This window comes from Pongo pygmaeus, chromosome 10 (assembly GCF_028885625.2).
Source record: "Pongo pygmaeus isolate AG05252 chromosome 10, NHGRI_mPonPyg2-v2.0_pri, whole genome shotgun sequence".
NCBI lineage: Eukaryota > Metazoa > Chordata > Mammalia > Primates > Hominidae > Pongo > Pongo pygmaeus.
This window is the reverse complement of record NC_072383.2, coordinates 3,508,637-3,533,170: the sequence shown is the minus strand read 5'-3', so window position 1 is coordinate 3,533,170 and position 24,534 is coordinate 3,508,637. Positions and strand designations below refer to the sequence as shown.

General features: G+C 49.0%; 1 protein-coding gene and 1 long non-coding RNA gene across 2 annotated transcripts in view; one reads left to right on the top strand and one right to left on the bottom strand.

Annotated features, from left to right (window-relative positions):
* The window catches only part of PRMT8 (protein arginine methyltransferase 8), a 96,590-nt gene extending 93,796 nt beyond the window's left edge, over positions 1 to 2,794 (bottom strand). Inside the window, exon 1 of the mRNA XM_054444597.2 lies at positions 2,199 to 2,794. Coding sequence (XP_054300572.1) covers positions 2,199 to 2,273 — 75 coding nt within the window. The 5' untranslated portion in view covers positions 2,274 to 2,794. The remainder of the gene's footprint in view (positions 1 to 2,198) is intronic.
* Positions 1,098 to 10,137, top strand: LOC129010408 (uncharacterized). The gene is made up of 2 exons (XR_008492994.1): positions 1,098 to 1,185; positions 4,276 to 10,137. It is a non-coding gene; the product is annotated as an uncharacterized LOC129010408 (long non-coding RNA).
* The last annotated feature ends 14,397 nt before the right edge of the window (positions 10,138 to 24,534 follow it).

The following is a 24,534-nucleotide window of genomic DNA, read 5'->3' as shown; positions in this document are numbered from 1 at the left end:
GGAAGTTGCTAAGAACTGATCCGCCAACCTGGCTCACACCTCTCCAAGGAGCCCCAGCTGGGTCTGTCCCTCCCCTCACTGCCTTGGTGCCCCGCACGCGACGTGGTTTTTTGTTTGTTTGTTTTGTTGTTGTTCGCAGGAGCCCGGCCGCCCCTACTGCTGTTTTCATTGATGCCTTGAGCAGAGCTGGCATGTGCAACTGCTGAGAAGGGGGAGCGCGGAGCGGCGGGGGAAGCAAGTAAAAATAGCCTGGCGCGCGGCGCTCTGCCTGCTCCGGACGCCTTTAACCCTCGCCGAGGCTGGGAGAGCGCAGCAGCCGCCGCTGCACACTGCGGAACCCGGCAGGGGTCTGCACCCAGACCCCGCGCAGCAGCGGGGGTACGAGGCAAAGGGAACCGCAAAAACTTTTTTTTTAGAAAAATGAGCCGGGGGTGGGGTGAGGTGGAAATGCAGGGAGGAAGCGCCTTCTCGCTTCCAGGGCTCCAGCCACCTGGCAGAGACCGCTACGTGCCCCCTCGCTCCACACTTCACAGAAGCGCGGCCTTGAAGCCCTGGGCTATTTTTAGAAACCCTTTCGGTGGGTGGGCGATCAGAGGGCGGAGGATGAGGGGAATGGTAAGGATGGCTTTCTGCTGGCAGGCTAGCCGCCTCGCACTACACATCATTCCGAATGTCTGCTCTCAGGTGGGGGCTGGGGAAGAGGAAGTGGCGAGGGGACGGCAGGCATGCAGGCTTTGCCCTAACTCAAGGAGACAGCATTCGCTACTGAATACCCCGCTGCTTTCAAGTCCCGGAGCGTGTTTGTTTTGAAATCGACAATTGCCAGATGCATGCTGCTTCTAGTCTCTCAGAGAATGGGGATTTATAAAGCTTTGCTGCCTACGCGATGGGGTAGGGGTTTTAGCGCAGAATTAAGACCTCCAGGGAAGAAGACCAGGAAGGGTCTCTCTACCTTTTTGCATTCCGGCAAGACAGAGGGACAATCCACGCGCCACACCCCCATCCCCGCCCCCCGCTGCATATGGGTAACCATATGTGAAATGTGCGGCAGCCCCACCAGACACCCAGCTATTAATAGAGCCTGGAGTTTGCTCTCTGTGTCTTTTTCCTGCCACTGAGTAAGGGATGATCTTCACACACATGCCCCACTCCGCCCCCATCTCGGCGCACCGTTTCTCCAGGAAGGTAAGGGGGCTGCCCACGCTGATCCCCTTCGTGACTACAGGTGCCCAGAGCCTACGGAATAGTCCGGTTGTTGTAATGACAGCGGGGTCAGAGCGAGGCGAGGGATCACAGCCTCGAGTCTCGGGACGCAAAGCCCAGCAGGGCTCTCTGCGGCTCAGGGCCAGCTGGAGAGTAGAGAAAAAGGCTGCCGAAGGCGGGGGCCAAGAACACAATTTGCGGAGCTACAGCGACCTCCTCAAAAGCCCTTGCGGGACGAGTGGCTGCAGACCCATTTCTCACTGCAGCCGGCGGCGCGCAGCCCCCACAGTCCGCGCAGGCTCGGCTGCGGCAGGGGCGGACGCTGTCCCTGGTGCTGAAGGTGGCCGCGGCCCGCGTGCCCTGCCGGGTTTAGCTACCCAGAGGCGGCTCTGACATCTGAGGATTGCAGACTTCTCTCTGGCCCAGATCTGGGCCGGAGGGTCTGCAGGAGGTGCCCGAGTCCTCCCGCCGGCTCGGCCCCCGCGGCCGGGAGCTCTCCGCGCTGCTGCGGGGACGGAGAGCTCGGGGACCGACTCGAGCTTGAAGGGTAAAGCTGAGGCAGCGGCAGGAGATGGTCAAGGCACTGCAGGGAGCAGACCCGGCCCCAGGATGACCCATCCCAGCTCTGCACAAAGCCGGGACCCGGGAGCCCTCACGGAGCCCAGAGGAGAGGGCAGGGGAGCGCAGCTGCCCAGGGTTTGGGACTTGGGGGCAGGAGAAGGGAGCAGCGGGTGGCAGGAGAGGGTGATGGGGTGAGAGTGACTGTTTTGCATTTTCAAGAGGGAGGGGACCTGAGACATGAACTTCCCCCCACCCCCCACCAACACACACACACACACACACACACACACACTCGAGGAGGCCGGCAGAAGCAAGCGGGATGAAGCTGGGGAAAGTTTGGCACTCGGTGCTGAGCGGCGGCGGCGGCGGCGGCGGCGCGGTGGTCCGGGTGGGCGGCGGGGTCTCCGAGAGCCCCTGCTCCCTCGCCTCCTTACCTCGGTGTTCTCGGCCGCGTTCTCCGCCATTTTCCTCCTTAGGAGCAGGCAGCGGGAGGAGTGTTTCATGCCCATAAGAGCCAGCAAGGATTTGGTGATACAGAGATAGTAGAGAAAGAGAGAGAGCTGGTGTAGCTTTAAAAGAGAGAGCGAGAGGATGGGAGAAAAAATATCCAACCCAGCCCCTCTGCTGGAGCGTCAGCCGGCACAGTCAGCCACAGTGGAGTCTGTTCCGCAGCCTCCACTTTGTTTTATTTTCCTCCCTTCTCATCTGCTCCGGATTCCTTCACACAGTTTCAAGTTCTTCTCGTGCCCCCGACCCCCTCCCCGCCCCTCTCCACCCGCGCTGCGGGCTAAGCGCGAGGGAAGCAGCCCCGAAGCCTCCGCGGCCGTCGCGGATCCTCTCCAGGCTGCTCGCAAAGTCCGGCCGGCCAGAGGCAGCCGCCAACTCCTCTCAACTTCTGCCGATCCGCTGGGCGAAGCAACACGCTTCCTGCGCGTCTCTCCTAGGGGCTGAGCCGGGTGAGTGGGGGCGGGGTAGGAGGTTCGGTGGAGCAGGCGGCGGCTGGGCGCAGACCGAGGGCCCCCAGCGCCCCCGGGCCCTCCCCCTCCCCTAGTCTCCGAGGGTCTCGGCCGCCTCCACTCCCTGGCGCTGCACACAACTTGCGTGGAGGCCAGGCCCGCGCGGGGGGCCCAGAGAAAGCCGGCGCCCGGCAAGGCTCTTGCAGGTTCTTAGACCCGGCGCGCGTGCTCCCACCTAGGGCGAGGTCCGGGCGAGACCGGGCCACAGTTAACTCGCACCCTCCCCACCCCGTCCCACCCCAGCTCTCCCGCTCCTCTGCCAGTTCCTGGATCCTTCCTTGGCGAATTACGGTTTGGGGAACGAAGGGGTGGGTGTCTGGATGGGGGAGGGTCCTTAACTCCTTCAACTCTAGGGGTAAGTGTGGTGTCATTCTTTATCCTTCTCTCTCTCTCTCTCTCTCTCTTTCTCTCTCTCTCTCTCTCTCTCTCTCTCTCTCTCCCCAAAGCCCTTGGGAATCCAAGCCCCTTTCAGGCTGAGAGGGAGGGGCAAAGGTGGCGGCCAGAGTGGCTTGGGAAAGAGGGTGGGAGAAAGTCAAATGCGAGACTGCAGTGCCCCCCCCCACACTCCAGTCTTCCCTGGCAGCCCCCTGCCCACGCATTTCTCTTCTCCCTCCTCACCCTTCCCCCACCATCGCCAGATTTTGAAGTCCCTTTTATGGGAGAGAGGGAGGATGTCACGTACCCGTCAGGATTCTCTTGATCCTTTTTTAAGGGAGTTTGGGCGGCAGCAGGGGGTGTGAATTTTTATACAATGCATTCCTGTCTTCACTTTGAGAGCTTCTTTTTCTCTGTTTTACTGGCCATCTGTCGGGCAGTGGGAGATAGAACAAAAGCGGGGGACCCCACTCTGCCTCTCCCTTTGCAAGAGGACACTCAGGCTGACTCCTTAAAACAGCTGTACTTTGAAGCTTTCAGCCTACAAGTCAAGGACTGAGACCTAAAAGATGCTCCCTGAGCACCCGGCTGTCTTCACTTCATCTCTGTACTTGTTTGGGGAGGTCCCTCCCAAATGCCCTATTTGCTTTTATCATCACCTTTGATAACTGGGAAGTGTGAGCCTGACTGTCCTCAACTAACCCCAGAGTCCATTGAAGAAAAGGGCTAGAATCATTCTCAGTACGAAACATGCCTCCATCATCTGGTCCTCGGGGAAAGAGAGGATACATTGCACTAAGTAGAGGTGAGAAGTGAGGGATAGAGAGAGGAGAAGATGAAGAATGAGAAGGATGAAAATGTAGCAAGAGGCTTGAGTTAATGAGACCGTGTGTGTGTGTGTGTTTGTGTGTGAAAACTTGAATAAAAAGATGACCTTAACCTCCTTAACCTTTTCCTTTCTCAGAACACAGACCTGGGTTAGAGTTGGGGTTGAGTGAGCAGAATCCTTGACAACACCCAGTCGTTCTTCCCGTTCTGTCAATATGCAGAAAGTGGTAGGAAAATAAATGATGTGAATCTGGAGAATGACTTTTATCCTATTGCATTCCTTTTTCTCTAGGCATCTTCTCAGAGACAAAAGATTCTGAGAGACATGTAATTCCCTACCAAAAGTGTCTCAGTGTTTGTGCAATCAAAGGAAATCAGAAAAGAAATGATCCTCACCGCTCTGTGGTCCAATCCTCTCATTTTACAAATAAGGACCCCAAGATTGGAGAGAGGAGGATATTTGCCCATGGTCCATCAGCAAGCAGAGGACCCAGCTCCCCAGCCTCCTGACTTTCAGTCCAACACTCTGCCCCCACCCAACACTGCTTCTGCTTGTGCATCCCTTCTGTGACTAACCAGGGAGGAGGGGAGCTGAAACAAGCTCCCACCGAAATAGGCTGCTGCCTGTGCGTGATTATGTTGCTATGAGAACCTCAGTGGGTGTGTTTCCTCCTTTCGCTGTTGAAATCTTTTGCTTTGCTTGGCACAGACACGTCTCCCTTTGGAATGGGGAGTGGAGAGGCTGAGATGGAGAGCTATATTTTCATGGCAAGAGTTTTCTGTCCCAACCCATCCAACCCAGAGCCAGCCTGGGGCTGTGAGTGAGGAGCCTATGCCACTAGGGTGGTTCCATAAAGAATGGAGTACAGGAGTGAACTGTTTTGAAAGTGGATACTCTAGCCTCCTGTCGAGCCGTCTTAGAACAAAGAGGTGCTGTTCCTTCTATGTAACCACCTAAGAACAAATTCACAAGCAAGCTAATTATTTCTTTAAGAGACTAAGTTTGGGGTGATTTGTTATACACCAAGAGATGACCTGAACATTCACTTCTTATGATGGTGAAAAGTGCCTAGCACATAGTAGGCACTTTGTAGAACTATTTTCTCAGCATCCCCACCATTCCTGTGAATTCAGTCTTTCTCCATCTCTTTTGCAAAAATATATTAGCGTAGTCTTTTACCAGGTTAATTAGATTAGTCATCCCACAAATAATTTACTAGGCATCTCTTAAATGCCCAGCTCATTAATAGGCACTAGGCTTAACAAGAGGCAACAAAATATATTGAATTGACCATTGATGAGCTCTTAATGTAGTCATGTTGGATGCTTTTAAAGGTACAGATCTTCTGTAGAACTCTTAAGGAGATTTTCATGGGAGGCAAGAAAACATGTGGGATGATAAGGGATTCAGAGAGTTCACTAGGGTGTGAGTCAAATGGGTAGTTTGAAACAATAGACCCTACCAGGTAAAGAGGTTCTGAAGACACATTTTATTTATGTAATTTTTCTTATACTAGATTTTCAACACAACAAAAGTAAAGTGCTTAGAACAATGCCTATCTCATGGCAAGTGCACAAATATTATGTCAACATTCGCTAGGCCCTGTCCTAGGCACATGAGTTAAATTTTATAGAACACTTGCTAAGTCTTATAGAACACTTACTGTATGCCAGAGATTATTCTTGACCTACATGTGTTCTCATGTAGCTCATTCAACAGCTTTTTAAGGTAGATACTATTATCCCCATATAACAGATGAGAAAACAAAAACACAAGGAATTGCCCAAGTGGTAGAGGCAAGATTCAAATCTAAGATACCTGGTTCCATAGCATAAACCTCAAGAAGCTGACCAGGTTCAGGGAGCAAGACAGTGGTTCTCAACCTTGGCTATACGGTGGAATCATCTGGAGAGCTTTGAAAATACCAGTGCTTTGGTTCTACCCCCAGAGAGTATGATTTAGTGAGGTTTGGGCATCAGGAGTCTTTAAGCCTCTAATTCTAAGGGACAGTGATGATTGGAGGACAACTGGACAAGAATATCTAGAGACAAAAAGACCTGCAGAGGAAGATCCCTAAGTTACAGAAGATCCAAAACAAGAACCCCACACTGTAAAGAGGTCTATCTCTAACTCAGAGGTTCTTGAGAGGCCTGGACTGGAGGAAAGCTGTGTTGATGGTTGGGATGAGACTCTTGGGGAGGGTTACAATTACAAAGGTTATCTAGCTTTGTAAGATGCTGCAGAAGAAGTGAGTTTCCTATTACTGGTAAGGCTCAGTTAGATTAATTGTTGGCATAGATAATGTAGAGGCCCCACAAACACCAGAAGGTTGAGCAAGCCCTCTGAGGTTCCACCTGCCTTGTGCTGGGACTCTGTAATTCTGTCTCCTGTCAACTCTGAGCCCATGCTGGAACCCCAGAAGGTGAAGACTGTACCATACTTCATCTCCAGGGGCCAACCAACACTTCCTTTTGCTGCTGCCCAAAATCCTAGGCCCCTAGAATCAGGAAGCAGCATTTTAACCTGCGGACCATGCTGCCTGGGAAATCTCAGGCTCTAGCTTGTTCCAATGGTCATTGCTGCTGAAAGGGGCAATGTATTATGTGGTTTTCTCCTCCTCCTCCCAGGGGACCTCACACATGGCCAGGGTTCACATATGGCCACAGCACACTGCAGTGAATCCATGGCTCCTCAAGAATCAGGCCACAGCCATGATCCATCACCACCTCATGGCAGCTAACCCAGCAGTGTTCTTAATGTCTTCTGGGCCAGATGGGAGCCAAGCCAAGGCTGCAGCAGCCAGCTACCTGGCTGAGCCTCCAGGCAGCCCCACACCTGGGCCGTTCTCCTACACAAAAGCCTTTGTGGTCCTATTCCTCCCTAACCCAAGGCCCAATATTTTTAAACTGCATTCCAAAGAACAACTCGCTGAGTGCCACCAGTACCTGCAAAGCAATTTGAGGTGGGATTTTTTTTTTTTTTGCCATTAAAACCAGAATGTTATTTCTTCCTTGCTCTGATAATGTCTGATTAAATCAATTCACTGTGGTTTTGTGCTCGATATGATACTATTTGCTTTAACAATATCTGGGAGGCATTTTCTTAGTATAATACTTCTGCATTTATAGCTCAATCCTGCTGTTTTATTCTAAAAAGTTGAATACTCTTGTTACCTACCTTTCTCTAAGGATGAGAAAGACCCAAAAGATTCTGTTGTGCTGCCACAACAGAATTAGCTTTTTCTACTGGGTGGAGGTTGTACACTCTACTCCTTTCCTCCTTTTTAAATCTTTCATTAAGGCTCACCTTTTTATAGGAAATCTCTCTGGAATCCCTGAAAGCCAACTGGAAGCCATTCAGTCTTTCCAGTGCAATAACTTAATACATATTTTTTCTGTTAACCTTATATGACTATGGGCCAAGCATGTACTAAGTATTCTGGACTAAAAGGTGAAAAGACTTATCTCTGCACTGGTGACCCTTATCTTCCGGGAAGAGTTGGTTAAATGACTAACTCTAATATACTAACTGTTATAATAGATTTAGGTACCATCGGGGGTCTTATGCATTGGTTCTCATAGGTTAAATATAGCTATAATCAATGGCTTACAGTCAGGTAGGCCCTACAAGAAGTATCTACTGATATGGACAGGGAGACCTGGAGGCTATAGGGCCTCAACCAGAAGCATGGTAGATTCCAAGTGTGCCTGGAGACACATTCTTTTTACGAAGATACCAAAGTTCTTGTATGCCTTGGAAACTTTTACAGATGAGAAGTTTTATAGCCTTTTCTCTCCAAATGCACTATTTACCAATATCACTTGTGGCATAACACATTGTGATCTGCCTTAGCATAGGGCTGATCTCTGGTGCGTCAGGGCAACCCAACCTGAAAATGCGCAATGAGTGGAGGTGGTAAAACAAAGCTGTGATTGAGTCCACCTTTTCCTTTCTGAATCACGTAACCATTCTGATCCCTTTCTTCTCAGGGGATTTTATTTTAATTTAAACGTTGCTAGATTTTTCTTTCATTTAAAACTTCACCCCCTTAAGGTAATATTAACATTTTACTGTGTACTCTTCTCTATTTTTTGCTCATGCAAATATATATAAGACCTAAGTTATATATATAAAAGTGTGTGCTGTTGGTGTATGCTGTATATAAATGGAATCATGTTATATACATTACTCAGAAACTTGCTTTCTTCATTAAACAGTGTATAATGGGCCTCTTTCCAGGTTACTACATGTAGATCCAAGTTATTTTTAAAAGTGTATAACATCTCACTGTATGGATAAACCATACTTTCCAAACAATTCACCTACTGATGAATTTTCCAGTTCTAAGCAATATTTTAATAAATGATTTTTAAATATACCCTTATGAACAGAAGCTTTTATTTTCATATGATAGTTTCCCCCAAAGTGATATTACCTTAATATTCATTGCCAGTTCCTCACCAAATTGTAATTTCTAAGACTGTAGCTGGAACAATCGGAAGGTGCAAATCTAATTTTCCTTCCCTTTCCTACCCAACATCGCCCTGGATCACGCACTTGAGGAGGAAGATCCACGAAATAAAAGACGTAATCCTGTTTTAAACGTGTTTCTATAGCAAGAGCCTTCCAATGCCTGGGGAAAGGCTCGTGAGAGATGCTGAGACCTGGGGCATTCTTTCCTAGAGGTCTTTACAGGGAACAGATAACTTCCAATTGCTGGGCAACAGAGCATGGATTTCATGTTACCAAGAAGTGCTGTGATCCGAAAAACTTAAGATTTTCTTAATTGGCATCAGTTACCTGTCTCTTAGGTAGAACTACCACAAAGGATACTCAGGCCTGAGGTGCACCCTCTGTTTCCTTTCCTTCCGGAGGCTGTGCCTGCAGGAGAGCCTGGATTGATAGCAGCCTGCCACCCCTGCCCATACCAGTGCCTAGTAGAAGCCCACTCCCTCAGGAACCACACTCCCCACTCCCCAGAAGGTCTTGTTTGACTCTCTTTTAAACCAACATTTTCTGTATTCAGACTTGCCTATAACAAGTGACCTACCCATTGCCCTCAACCCAAGGAAGCCTTGCCGTTTAAAACCTCCCAATGGAGCCTATCAAAGGGTGCTTCAAAGTGTGAGGGAGGCTGAGAGAGGAAGTAAGTGAGATGAAGGAGGCATTTAACAGAGCCTAGGGGAAAGAGCTTTGTGGTCTTACAGAACAGTAAGTCAACCTCTCCATCTGTGTACAAACAGCTTAATGGTGATCACTGCCTGGCTAAGGGGTTGTGAGGATAAAATGAGCCAATGCAGATGAAGCATCTGGCACAGTTCCTGGGACATAGTGTTGTTAACACAGGTGAGTTTCCTTTTCTTCAGCTCTTCCTAAAAGACTGTATTTAACCATAGGAGACAGAGACACAGAGTAATAAGGAGAAAGAGCATGACAGCAGGGGTCAGCGTGCCTGTGCACTACTAGTCCCAGCTCTGTCATTTAGCAGCCAGGTGGCCTTAGGAAAGTCATTTAACCTTTCTGGGCCTGTTTCCTCCTCTTTAAGAGATTTGCCTGAGACAAACCCTACATCTTCCTTCTGTTTGCCATTTCATTCATGATGTGGATTACGATGCTAACCACCTCCAAATGACAGCAAAGACTGGTCAGAGGCATCTCAAATCAAAATTCAACTCTGATGACCAAAATAAAGGCTGAAGAGCAGAACGCCCCCTCCTTCCCACTGATGGGAAGGGAAGTCAGCCTGCCATCAGTTCAGGGGTTTACAAAGGAGGCCTGTAAGTAATGTTAATTACTGTGTTCATTGCAGCACTGGGCTCTAGTTTGGCTTTTCCAGAGGTCAAAAGAGGTGCCATTTTTTAAGAGCCCCATTTGACTCCAGCAGCCTCAACAGTAGTAGCGAAGCAGCCATTGTAAGTAGTCATCGCTCGATTTCCTCATCACTTGTCAGGAGGCAGAGCTTGATGGGGAAGTCAATGAATTTCTCAGCAATACAGGCTACTGGGCTGTAAGTCAGCATAACCCCATAGCTCTCAATGATCCATGTCAGTACATGAATGATACAAATCAGCAGATTATTGAAAAAAATTGCTCTTTGACTCATTGTGTGTATTATGTATTTTTACATGCAAATAAAATTTCTACCTGTCTATCGATTCTTGACTACAAAAATATATTCAAATTAACGTGCTGCTCAGACACACACAGTGATGGCGACAGACCATAGCCCCTAAAGCAGGGGGCCAGGTTGCTGGAGAAGCCAGCCAGAGTCCTCATCTTACCAGGCACAATCTACTCGGTGGCTAATTCACCTATGGAGAAACAAAAACTCATGTTTATCCCAGTGTAGCTCTCAACCTCAAGTCTAAATAAAGTGGGGTTAAGGACTGTTCAAGTTATTCCACAGGAAAAAAAAAAACTATCATGGTTAAGTGACATTTTAAAATCACACAGCAAGAGAAGAGTGGTTTCCATTTCTTGGATCTTCCAGGTATCCATTTATTTCCAACACAGCTGTCATTTACAGAGGGAAGGGCTTTCTTCTCCAGGGATGGAAACACTGCAGGCAAGTATGAGAACTGTCTCTGTGCTGTGGTTCTTTCTGCCTAGGGCCTCGCAGAAGGGAGAGGGAGCCTGGTATCATGAGGAGAGTGACCACAGGCCAAGTACCCACTGCGGACCAGGTGCTGTGCTGTGTACTCCCCGTGGAGCACACCCACCAATCCCCACAGCACCCCCAGGCATTAGTTACATGGTTACCCCCATTTTACAGATCAGGGAAGGATGGCTCAGAAAGGCTGCTGAACTTGTCCAGGTCACACAGCAAGGTGTGGGTCTGAACCCTGCTTAAAAACCTTGTCTCCTTGACACCATCAATGGCACAGACCTCAGAGCCACATAGACCTGGCCTTAAATCCAGGCTCTGACAGTTAACTGACTCTATGATCTTGGACACATTGCTCAACCTCTCTGAGCCCCAAAATTCCCATTTGCCGAGAGAGATGGGCCTGGTAAAACCTACTATTATGGGCTGCTGTAAATTGCCTAACCCAAAACCAGGCTCATTGTGGACCTCAATAAATGGGAGTGATGACATGTGGCTTATGGCTGGAGGTGACAGGCTCAACCCAGCAAAACTGCATCTGTTGTTCAACTCTCAGGCACACATACAAGTGTAAAAAGGACACCCCAGCCCCAGAAGCCAGAATAACTGTCAGCCTGACAGTGGCTTTTGACAGGGCAACTCCACTTAAGTGACACCTATCAACCTGTGTTCTTGCTGCAGCTCTTTCTGTCACATCCACTTAGTAACTTCTCTAAGTGGTGTCACTCCAGCTTGCATACCATATTTGCAGGTGTTGAAGACATAGCTTTTTATTTTTTAACTTCTAGAAAACTGAGCTTACATACTGCCCAGATCTGCTATGCAACGACATCAGGACTTAGTTAATGCATCCTGAGCAAATGTGGGCTTCATCACAGGAAGGAAGGAAAGATCTAGCACCTTGGCAAGTGGCTGGTGGAGGAAGGAGGAGGAGAATAGTATCAGAACAACTTTGCATATATGCCCCAACTCTTTTCCAACCTACAAAGATGGTCTTTTCTTTTCTTCCTTTCGCCTTCTTTTTTAAAACCAATCTATTGTCATCTCCTGCAGGATAGTCCATGCTACACTGGGGTTAATTTAAACTGAACATCTGTACCTTTTCCTCCTGGCCCATAAAACAAGCCCTGGAAGGTTTAAGTCAGAGTTTGTGACTGGAGGGCTCTGAGCAAATCTTGCCCTTTTCCTTCAGCCTCATTTTATCTCAAGTTAGCTAAGACAAAGATTGGGCCTCTCCCTTCCTTTCCCCTGATTGGATAACAGAGTCCCTGAAGCCATTCTCATCACTATCCTTTTGCAGACAGAGTTTGGCACAGACTTTCTAGTCATGTAGAATCATAGCCTAAATTTGGTTGCATTCAAAGGGAAGAGCTTGGGCCTGTGAGCTTCTGGGCCACTTTGGTCCATCAGCATCTCAGGTGAGCTTCTAAGGATCTAAGAGGAGCTCAAGTATCACCAAGCCATGACAGCTAGTGTCACACCATGTAACAATTGTCCAAAATTCCTCTTCTGGGCCCCTCTTGAGACAAAGCTCCTCGCCACCAAGGATTTCCAGGAGACTCTGCAGGACCACATCATAGGTTCACGTCTTCTTCACCTCTGGCCGCCCTCAGTCAATACTCCATAACCTCGAGGTTGCTTTCAGAAGCCCTGCTGTTGCCCGCATTAACAGTGTCCCTCATGAGGTGGTTGAGGGCTATGCCAGGGTTGCTGCATCCCAGTACTCTCAGAGCTGGATGTTGTGCAGAATCAGATGAGCCTCAACCCCCACTCCTTGTGTTCAGAGTTCCAAGGCTCCTGGAGAAGCGCAGTTTCAGTTTCTGGCCCTAACTCTTCCATTCCTCTGTAAGGGCACAAAAGCCAGTGTCAGGGTGGAGTGAAGGTGACACCCCTTCCCCTCTGTTGCCTAGGTCTTTTGCCCTATCTTCCACTCACAGGATAATAAGACAGACTTCTCCTCTCTTGAGCCATAGACAAAAGTGCCCATAAAGGTCAATCCATGCAAGTGAAGCCTCGGGGGAGGAGAGAGGGCACCTGTTACAGAGAAAGCACTGGGCTGGCTGCTCTCAGATAGTATGTGGTGTGGGCAGCCCTGCCTCTCCCTCTGGGTTTCCTTGGGAAGGGGATTTCCCAGCGATGTGCCTGGGTCATGGTCTGTCTTCTGCATTTGGTCAGGCAGATAGTAGCATTTATCAAATGTCTACAAAAGAGTGGACCCAGCTTCACATCAGTCTCACATGCATCCTCCCATGTGAACTCCCTGTCCTGGCCCCTCCTCTAGACCGCCACCACCACTTGTGGGTATCAGCTCTCAGAGGGACAGCCTTTCCTGTTTATTAGCTATCAACACTTAGCTTTCACAGAGGGATTTCTGTTTCAAAAGGAGATTCTGGAAGAAAGCCTCCTAAGCTCAAGTTACAAGAGAAAGAATCTCTAATGGTGGGAGGTCAAGCACCAGTTACAGGCTGGTGTGAGCATGATTTTGGGGGTGGAAGTTCACCCTGCACTCTTTAAAATCATGTCAGACTGGTATTTAATTCTGCCTGCCAGTAAGTTATGCCCTGGACTATAGGCATCAGAGAAAGCATGAAGCTATAAGAAAGTGGGGGGAGGGGAGGAAGCACTGAACTAAAGTCAGGAGAATCAAATTCTAGTCCCAGCTCTGCCGCAAGTTACTGGAGACCTCAGAGAAGGTAAGTGTCAAGAAAAAGACCCCTGAGAAATGGGGGTGGGGAATGGTTAAGGTATGCTTCTGCCCTTAAAGTCCCTCGTATTCCTGGTTTTCATTTCTTCCTCTATAATGTGAGAAGTTTGGACAAGTGGAATTTGTCACTTTCAATTCTTCCATTCTAAGATTGTGAACCATGTGACTGGCATTCAGAATACAGATACTGTCCCCAGTTCTTGGAACAAGCAAGGGGGAAGAAGGAAGAAGTACTGGAAAAGCCTGTGCTCTGGGGCTCAGGCACTTGGGCCTCGAGAATAACCAACCCTACCTAGCTTCCAGGTTGTTTTTCTTTAAAAAAAAAAAATTTTAAGCTTTAATTTAAATACCGCCTTTTCCCCATGAAGAGCTCAAATGCTCATGGTCTTTGGGCAGAAATCATCTGTTTTAAAATATGGCATTCAAGCCAGACTTGCAGAGAAGGTCTTTCTGAATAGAAATTTTAAAGAAATATGCCCATCAGGGTTTGTGCATTATCCATGTCCATGGAAGAGGCTTGCTGATGAAATGCATCTGTGGACTGCTACTTCTGGGTATCATTTTGCCAGGCGACCCTAAACAACAGCCTGTCCCTCTCCCATCCTCCCCTTCACACGTCTTAACCTTTTCTACATCTACCATAGTTTCCTCTCATTCTGCTCAGCTGGTTTTAAGTGGGTATATAGTGCCTGATGCATGAAAAAAAAATCTGAGAGTAGAAACTGACACTAACATGTAACAAATAAAAACTCTACAGCAGGTTCAAGAATCAAGAGGCCTTCTTATTCCTAGGCAAAGATGGCATAAGGCCAAGGGCATTCAGTGCTCTTTATGGGGTGGGGAAAATTCTCAGGCTGGCCCTTTCTATAAGTCATAGTGGGTCTGTAGAGGAGTGACTTAACCATTCTTGGTCCACAGCAACAAATGCAGGAAAGCCCTCCCAAGAGATGCTACAGTAGCCGCTTCTTTAGGGGAGTATTGTTTTTTCTTAAAAAATTGAGATGATGGCTATCTGAGGAAACTGGTTCAAATTCTATCCTCTCCAGAGCCAAGAGACAGGACAAACAGCTTCAAGGGCTTCTTCTAGGTTGTACAGCCTGTGATGACGATGAAAGGACTAAAAAAAATTAGCCAAGTCCATGGGGCTTTTTTGAACACAATCAATTAGGCACAGTGTCCAGTCTCCTTCCTATCTGGAGAGCCAAGGGGCAATGGCAGAAAATCCAAGAGACAGATGCCCACCCAGGTGAAGGAAGATCGAGGGGGCTCTGTTCCATGGAGGGCCAGGCCCAAGTGAGAACTGGGGGGAAGCCAAGGGGAGGGATGAACCCATGCTGGGAACATTAGCCCCACTTGGTTTTCTCAAACCCAATTAGGCAGAGGACAGAAATCTGAGGGGGAAGAATTACTTTAATAACCTGCAAATTTTTAAAGAGCCTCCAAACTATCCTCTGTGCAGAAGCCTGCCAGGGAATCCAGGCCACTTCCCAGTCAGAGCCTGCTGTACACTGACTCTGACTCTGGTCACCTGTGAGGCCGCCCCATGGCCTCCTCTGTCTTGCACCTGCCCAGGAAGCTTACCCAGGTGCTTACAGCAGCACATACAGCCTCCGACAGCAACTGTTACTTCCTTCCTAATGCTTCCCTGTAACTTTTATTTTTTAAAACTAACTGTGGAATCATTGACCTAGTGAGTGATTTCAAGTAGATGCCAACCTTGGCACCTGATGGTAATCTCAGGCCCCAGGAGGGCAGCTTGCACTTGCTCCTCTCTATTGCTTCAGATTCCGCAAGGATTGATAAGCTGGAGAGAGACCCTAATATTTTCCATTAATAACAGGTGCCCACATGAGCTAACACCCATTGGTGGCTCCTGACTTCAACTTTTTAACCCTTCTGAAATATTAGGAAAATTCAGATTCTAGGGAATGGAATAGGCCCTTGTCAGTGCAAGAAGAAAGTGAATCTTCTTCCTCTGCTGCCTTAGAAGCACCTAGAGAAGCTCAGGAATATATGGTCTCCTTTCATGTCATCTGAGGGAAAGCCAAGGTACAAGGTTCTCTTCTGCAATTCACCCTTACCATCAAGGAAGCAGTCACAACCAGAAATGAACCATGGCTTCCTTCAGAAGGTGGAGGGGCCCAAGCCAAAGTTCTGTAGAATAAATCCCTGCATGGCCTGGCAGGGTGGACCACAGGGTATCATCTACAACCTCATGATTAGATAGATAGATAGATAGATAGATAGATAGATAGATAGATAGATAGATAGATAGGTAGATAGATAGATATAAATATGTGATAGATAGGATGAAGACTCTATTTGTTTCCATTGGAGAGTTCAGTCTACTCCTTTTCATCAATTGTGTGGCTACTTCCTCTCAACTCACCCAGTCCCTCTCCTGTCCTCAAAGTCCGATTAAGTTTCCAAACCTTTCCTGGGGCCTCCCAACCCATAGGAAATCTTCTTTTTCTTCTTTACACTCTTACAGCATTATAGATGGTGCCACCCATTCTGACACCTCATCTTATAGAGGACCATCCTCCCCTAGCCAGAAGTTACATCCAACTACTGTGATTATACAGAACACAACCTAAGAGAAAGGAAGGAAAACACCCTCAGAAAGGTAGGAGAATATTTATTCCATTATTCATGCCACCCAACCACCAAACCAGAGCTTATTAACTTTGAGCTGGATATAAAGTTAAGCTTGCTCATAAAATAGTCCTCTTGTTCCTCCAAGTCAATCTTCAGTCTTAATGGTTACAGCCCATTCAGATACAGAAGCAATGGGGACTTTATGTAATGAGAAACGACTGCCAGTGGTTTGGAAGGAAAAAGCACCAACAATCGGAAAAGGTTGAGGGATATTCAAGGAAGGGCAAGTTTGGCCCAAACCATCAAAAAGAGATAAAATTGTGTTCTGTGAATTCTTTTTTAGGAGGCAGAGGAGGGTATCTTTTTCAAAATCTCTATCAGAAGTGTTCAAATAAAACGTTTCAGAACTCAACGTCAATAAGACTACACGATGCAAGAAAATCCAGGTGCTTGGGACACCTCACGTCCAAGCCAAGATAAAGAAAACTCAAGCCGCCTCCCCCTTCCTTGCTGTACAGGTGCTTGGCTATTTCAGGTTATACCTCTTGGTTTCTCACTGTAAGCTCCAAAGGACAGGCCATGCCTTCTGTTTCATTTCCCTCTCAATGCCCAGTCCAGTGCGGAGCACTTAGAAGGTGCCTATGCACTCGTTAAGTGAATGAATGAATGAATAAACACATCTCAGTTCTGATTCCTTCCTCTAACATTTTAGTCCCACTGGCTTTTGTTACTTTGGAGAATGACCAGGAAACAGATTTCTAAAAATAATTTTTGAACTAGGTAGCCTTGTTACTAGACCACAGTTTCAAGAGCATCAGTTGGTCTGCAGCCCCCCAGACCTCTTCACCCCAACTTTAAGCTTCTCCTCATTCCCATCACAATGATAAAGAAAATGAGGTCTCGTCTATAGTCAATCACACTCCAGGCTGACCCTACAAATAGAAGTTTCTGAACAAAACAGTGCAGGATACGGATTCTCTCTAAAATGCTTCCCAATTTCTCCATGGCCTGGACCTTGTGGTCCCAGCTCTTGAGGGGCTCTCCTCTCTCCACCACTCACTAAGTGGACAGACTCAAAGCCCAGTGCCTACTTAGCTCACAGTCTTGCTGCATGCATAGATGCTCACATCCAAACCCACAAATGTAGCTGCAGACACTTTCACAGGTAGACAGGAGAAAGAGTATAAGAAGCTACTGTTGAAGTTCCCAGGGAAGGCATCCTTCCACTGGCTATTCTGATTTAGCCCAACCTGAAGAGAACTCTGCCTGAGAAAGCTTTTTTTGCAACGACTCATCCAGTCCGCCTTGTCTCATGACCTTTCTGTAGAGCGACGAGCAAAACTCCTATCCTAAGAGAGAGAGATGGGAGAGGGAGAGGGAACACATGCGTGCTAATGAGCCAGGGATGAGGCTCTTGTTGAAAGGCCTAGAGCACCTGTGGGCCTTCCAGACAGATGCAGACCAGCTCACAGGCACTTCCCTGGTTCACTGTTTATGTACCTGCCAGTAACAAAACCTAATTCAAGCAGAAAATCGGATTCCTTGAAAGAAATGGTCTGTCTGAGACCAGCAGACGCAGGCTCCCAGTACCCAACAAGCCCACGTCTGGTACCCTACATAGATGAGAGCTCATCCTGTTGTAAAGACCTCTGCGGAAAGGTTACAAACACTCAGATTTCCAAAAACATCTCGACTTCTAGCAAGGTGTGTTGATGTGTGTCTGGCCTAAACCACTCCCACTTAGAGCTGAAGCTCCCTTCAGATTGCTTGGTTCCCAGTAGGGCCAGAAAGTGTCTGGCTCTCTGCTCTGGAAACTCAGTGTTCAGAGGGAAAATGAAGTCATTTTTATTATCAGTCTTAGGACCTGTTACTCAAATGAGATTGTCCCTCTGTAAAGGTGTCCAGATCCTAAAGGCTCTGCTGAGTTTCCAGCCCAACGCTATTTCTTAGCAAATTATAAGAAAGGCAACTTTGAAAACTCTGACATGAAAAAGGTGTCTATAAACAGAATTGGAGGCGTAGAATTCCTGACTCCTCAGCCCCTTCATTCTCCACATACATCATACACCCACAGGATGTAGAAGAGAATGAGCATAACAAACAAGAGTGCTCTGGGACACCAGGCTGCCTTCCACCTCCCTCCCCAAGAATCAGCAGCCGAGGCCCCCCATCCCAGCCCTTCCCCTCCACACCCCACAGTACTGGAAGGGAGGCCCTGCTCAGGCCCTTTCAGGACAAGGAATGGGAAGCTATCTGCAGAGGCCTTGCAATCTGCCTCCACTTCTGTTACAGACCAAAAGTGGCGAATACTCCCAGTGATGTCTAACAACTCAGGAGGTGGTAGCATTCTCTAGACACAAGGATGCTGCGGGCAGAGGGCTGATGAGCCAGCCTGACCCGGATCCCGAGGCAGAAAAAGTCCCCAAAGCTCCCTCTAACTAAAAACAGGCAGGCTCACTTGTGATCTGCTGGAAAGTGATGTTCTGAGACTCTCTGTCCTGCCTGAAAACTAATTTAAAAACAAAACCTAAAACCAGTTTGGTGGTAAAAGTCAGTCCTTATCTGACAGTCCCTGGGGCAAATGTCCACAATTCTTCCAGCCAGCCAGAATAAGAAATCGTGCATTTCCTGTGGGACTTTGCTCTGCCTTTCCCCTTCCAAACTTCCTCTGCCTCCCGGCCACAATGTCCCCCTCTCCTTCATGACTGCCACCAATCCAGGACCTCCAAGCCAACCCAAGATGCTCCACAGCCACTGGGTTTGGTTTGTACTAGGCGAAGTGAGGACCCAGCCTCCTCCTGTTAGACTTCCCTTCTTTTAGTGGCCAGGCAGTCAGCCACAAGATATATGATGAGAGTCACCTGTCTGCTAATTCTACAGGTCACCGAGCTGCTAGGAGCCTGCCCTCAGGGAGCCTCACAGTGTGAGGGTGGGCTGGATGACAGCCACTGTGCCTGAGAAGAGCAGAACAATAACCAAGAAACAATGAGAGCAAAGGCGTTTGAATGCCATCTGGATTTGAATTCCATGTTTGTTTGTCCATCCAGCAAATGTTAACTGATAGCCTAACGTGTCAGGTCCTATGCTAGGTACCGGGGATATGAAGATAAATAAGACACGATTCCTACCCTTGAGGAGATTCCTTGCAAGGGGAAGAGCACTTGAGAGGGAAGGTAATTGCAAGATGAGAAAGTGAAGGCCTTATGGGGGCATGCAGACTGCTTTGGAACCTTTAGGAGAAGCAGCTCATCTTGCTGTGCTTAGGAGAAACTTCCAGCAGGTCATTCCTGAAGGGAACCTTCAATGACTGTGAGGAGTTAGTCAAGCAAAGAAGAAGAAGGCCAGGGGAGAGCATGGGGTCTGCACAGTGTCAGCTGGTGGAGATGAGGCATGGCTTCTCTGGGGAGGACAAGCCCCTCAGGATGGCTGGAGCAGAGAGCATCGGGTGAAAAGCCGACAGGAAGAGACAGGTGGGGGACAGGCTGGGAGCAGAAACCATGGGTCCCGCCATGCTGGGTGGCTGCAACAGAGAGAAAAAGGCAAATGTAAGAACAAAGGCACAAAAGTATGCATTTTATCCTCTCTACACTCGTGAAGCAGGCAGGGTACCCCCATTATATACAAAAAAACACAGAAGCTTATAGAGGCTAAGTAACTTACTCAAAGTCACACAGCAAAAACGCTGCCAGGATCTGAACCTGGGCCTATCTGAGCCCCTCTCTCCAAGTGCAAGCCCCTCACCGTGTGATGTGAAGGGACTTGGATGCCCCACTAAGGAGTTTGGACTTTATCCTGAAGGCAGCGGGGTTACCTTGAAGAATCTCAAGCAGGAGGAGGGCAGAGCATGAGCCAATTTGCATTTGTAGAAGCTCATTCAGGCAGCTGTGTGGAGAATGGACTGGGGGAATCCACAAACCCAGAAGAGGAAGAGTTGAGTGGCCATTGTGTTAACCCCAGCAAGTGATGGCAGGGTCTGGAGTGGATGGGAGCAGCAGGGATGAAGAGAAGGGTGACCTCCACAGAGAGTGAGAAGGTGGGCCGACGGGACAATGACACAAGGATGGGGTGTCGGCCTGAAGGAGAAGGAACTGCCCAGGATGAGAGGGAGAAGCAGGGAATGCGCCCAGCTAAACTAAGGCGGGGCTGGGGCTCATGTGATGATTTATTTGGCCAATTGGGTGATTGGAGAAAATATTTACTAAGATAGGGAATAAAAGAGCAGAATAAAGGAGAGGATTTCGGGGTGACAGAAGGAACTTTGTTGTGGCGGTGGCCAAGAGGAGATGCCCAGGTGACAGGTGGCTGTGCAGACCTGGTCCTTAGGAAACACACCTGGGCTTTAGATCCCAGTGGGGAGTTGTCAGCAACACAGGGGTCGTTGGACCTTTGAAGAGAATCAGCTCACCCAAGGAGAAAGCATTGTTTGGGAACTGCAGAGAGCACAGGACTCCAGAAAACCCCGATCTTTAAGTGAGGCGGGCAGAGGTAGAGGCTCTCAGAAAGAAGGCTGAAGAAGACCAGCTAGAGAGGCAGAGGAGAACCAGAGGCAGCACCATTGGGGAAGTCGAAACAGGAGACCCTTCTGGGTGGAGCGATCAGCAGCATTCCATGGAGAAGCCTGGAGGTCTGTGAGGCCTGAGAAGCTGTGTCTGTTGGGCTTTATGATCCAAAGGTCAGCAGGGATTTCAGCCCAAAGGGTTGCATGGAATGTTCTTGGGGAGAAGGGAGCCGTGAAAGTCAGATTGTGAGGGTTGAGAAGTGAGGGAGGGGAACACAAAGACAGTGCATGCAGGTGATGCTTACAAGAACTTTCTACTGTATATACAAGTGATGATGAGGCCACAGTTTCATAGGGACAAAGGGCTGAGAGGGGGTCTTGTTATAATTCCATTGAAAGAGCCTGGGGCATGTTTGAATGCCAGTGGGGAAGAGCTGGAAGTGGGGTGGGAAGGGCGTGGTGAGGGAAATATAAAATATGAGAACTGGTTGGTTTGGGCACCACTGGTAGAATTCCCCTCATATTTGATCCTGTCCTTTCCAGCGCTTGCCCAAGACCTGGCTTCTGGAACACAGTCCCTGCCTGCCAGACATTTTAGCCTGGCCCTGTCTCCACAGCCTCACTAGTTCCCTGGGTGGTGAAGAGAAGACATGGAGCTTTGGACCTCCCATTCATTTCCCTCTCTCCACCACAGTCAAGCAGCTAAGTGTCCCAGGCTTCTCCATGCACCCTGCATATGGGGACGGAGATGATCTGACCCTCCTAGCCCCTTGAGCCAGCCTAATAATTACAGCCGTCAAAGCTCACTGGGTCAGGCCCTGTGCTAGAAAACACAGAGTCACTTGGACTTCCCAAAGAACTTCTAAGTGGGCATTATCCTAGCCTTACAGTTGAGGGAAAGGAGGCTCAGAGAAGTTAACTAACTTGTCCCAACTTGTCCCAATGTCACACAGCTTGCAAGCGGCAGAGCCGGGATTCAAAGTGAGGCCTTTCTTACACCAAAGCCAAGCACCTTTACCCACTCCTGTCCTGCCTTCAGTGAAGGGCTGCTGACAAATTCACGTTTCATTTATTCATCCATCCGTTCATTCATTCATTTATCAAACGGTTAAGCATTTACTATGCTCACAATACTACTTGGAAATTTAGAAATGTAAAGTTTAGCATAACAAGGAAAAGGCTGAGGCCAGCCAGAATGTCAAGCAAACAGAGGCCCTGGGGAAGCCATTTCACAGGGCAATCTGTGGATCACCTCCTATAACACAGAAGGAACACCACACACCTTTCTGATCACCTTTTCTTGTTCTCAGTTACAGAACCGCCTGACATTGGCTGCAACCTGATGGGGAGATCTGACTCAAGGAACAGTACATGGCCATTGATGTCCCCGCCCACGCACTCTGTAGAAGCCTTGGGAATCTTTTCAAAGCACTGCCCCGACCCACCGCCCGAGAGCATCATGACTTCTGTTGCTGGGACAAAGGTTCAGACAGGCCAAGTCTTGGGAGACCCGCTCTTCCCTCATTCAACATTCCCCTACCCTCACCCCCCTACCTTACCATCAGTGTAAGCAGAGAAAGCCCCTCCACGGGGAAAAGAAGCCCGTCCTTGGCAAGCCCACCATCCCAGCTGCAGCTGATTCCACCAGGGACGGGCGCCTGCCTCCAGCACAGTTGTGTCTTGGCGGCCCAGCATGGAAGTGGGTACTTACAAGGGCCGTGGTGACCAATCGGCCTCATTAAATTCTCTCAGTAAGTGTGAATGTGAGAGAAAAGGCAGCTGCTCGTGTGACTAGAGGCTAAAAGCCACACAGAGCAGAGCCATGAACAAGCAGAAGTTGGGGTGAGCAGATGCCCCATGCTGGTGGAGGCAGCCCAGGGGTTGGGGGACTCAGGGCCAAGGGGGGGTAACTGAGGAGGCATCGTGCTGGGAAGATGCGGAGACAACCAGATCCTCGGAGCCCTGAAGACCCAGAGTCCTGGTCCAGGCTCTGAAAACAAATCTGCCCTTGGTGTTTATGGAAACCTGAGGATTGGTGGCCTGCTGATTTCCAGAAATATCCTTACCATAAATCCCCATTGCTGACAGTAAACTGGGAGGGTCTCTGGGGCCCTGAGGGAGTCTGACTGATACTTAGGCTCTAAGCACCTGGGGTTTGCAGAGAGAGTAGGGAGAGCTGGGAGCAGAGCAAGCCACCACCCTCCCACTCTTGCCTGTTTTCACTCCACCCTGCTCCTCTCCTTCCTGCCACAGTGACAGACTGCACCCACCCAGAAGGAAGCCCTGGGTCAAGGATTTGGGTCTCAGTCCAATCTCTTAAAGTGCAGCCTTCAGACAGGCACCTCTGTCATTACCACTTGCTGCTCTATGAAGAAACCACCGCTCCTTCTGCTCCTCTGAGCCCTGTGTCACTTGGTTCCAGGCCCCTAGAGCTTAAGACATGGGTCACCATCTCTTCATTTTCAACCCCCAGCTTCCGCCCAGGGTGGCCTGAAGGAAAGCCCCACTATCAGAGTGGGAGTCGTCCCATTGAGCCTGTCTTTTGCAGGAGAAGGTTTGAATTGTCGTCTTTAAAAACTCCAAAATACTTACTTTACAAAGCAGGCCCTGGGTCCCAGAGCTTGCGGCAAGTGGGGACCTTAGGTGAAATTGCCTGAGTGTGGAAGTGGCGATGTACAGCTGAAGAGATAATCTGAATTTACCAGGCTGATGTGGAGTTGAAAGCGGGCCCCCGTTCTGTCCCTCCATCCCTGAGACCCCTCCCATCCCCCGCCCCGGACACCCTGACCACAGAGGCAGTGCTGTGTGCCAGCCTCACTCCTGCATATTCTGGAGACCCTGTTCCAGGAAAGAGGTTTCCCCACACCTGCCCCATGCCCGCCACCCAGCAAACTCCAGTGGGCAGAACCACGCCAGCAACGGCTTCACAGCGAGGCCCTGGAGGGACGGAGCTCACAGACCTCCCACTTACTGAGAAAAACATGGTAGACAGCCTGGGGAAGGGCAGCAGGTTCAAACAGAGCCCCCACCACATCCCCCGCCTAGCCCCCACCATCCGACCTCTTCCCCCCACCTGGACTCAGCACTGTCATGAGTCCCTGTGTAAGAGCACGTTGAGTCCTACGGAAAAATAACCAAAGTGAGAACAATTGCTGCAGTTGCCATGAGGCCCTGGATGCCCAGAGGACTGGAGGCTTTGACACCCTCTGACTCGGCCCCTCTCAGGGGATCCTGAGGACTATGGGGATGTTTGCCTCTCCACACACACAAAGCATCCCATTCCCTGGGATTTGAAACCAGAGGTTTCCATATTTCTTTAAAAGGTTGGCAATTTTGAAATGGTTTTTTGTACATGTATTTATTATAGTCCGCTCCTCTGCTTTCTTATAATTGAGCGTTTTGAAAATAATTTAACCTTTTCATCATGACTTGGGGACCTGATGATGAACACCATTATTGTGTTGAGGTGTCATTCCCCCCAGAGTGCAGGGACCATGTCTCAGTCCTCTGTGTGCTCCTCAGCACCTTGGCCAGCATGTGGCGATGCTGTGTGTGCGTGTGCGGGGTGGCACTGACAGAAGCCCACAGAGGCTCTGACATGGAGGCTGACAGAGCCCTGCTGCTCTAGGCGGCTCTGCTTGGTGAATACACATTCCTTAGTGTCTTCCAGATCTCTCTTGCTATCAGGCTATGAACTTGCCAGATCCTGAGGCCCTTCTTCTTTTTTCCACTTTTTAAAAATTGAGATATAATTCACCTATCATAAAAATCACCCTTTTAAGGTGGTTTTTGTATATGTTCACAAAGTTGTGCATCCATTACCACTATCTCATTCTAGACATTTTCAACACTTCCAAAAGGAAATTTCTGGCCAACGGTCACTCCCCACTCTCCTTTCCCCTAACCCCCGGCAACCATGAATCTACCTTCTGTCTCTCTGGATTTGCCTGTTCTGCACATTTTCATGGAAATGGAATCCTGGGCCATGTGGTCCCTCATACCTGGCTTCTCTCATTTGGATCATGTCTGCAGGGTACACCTGTGCTGTAGCGTGAACCAGCACTGGAAGCTCTTCTTGCTCCTGCCCCTAAGCATTTCTTCACTTCTAAGGACAATTTCCACTTTATCTTTCTCCAGTAGTCTGCC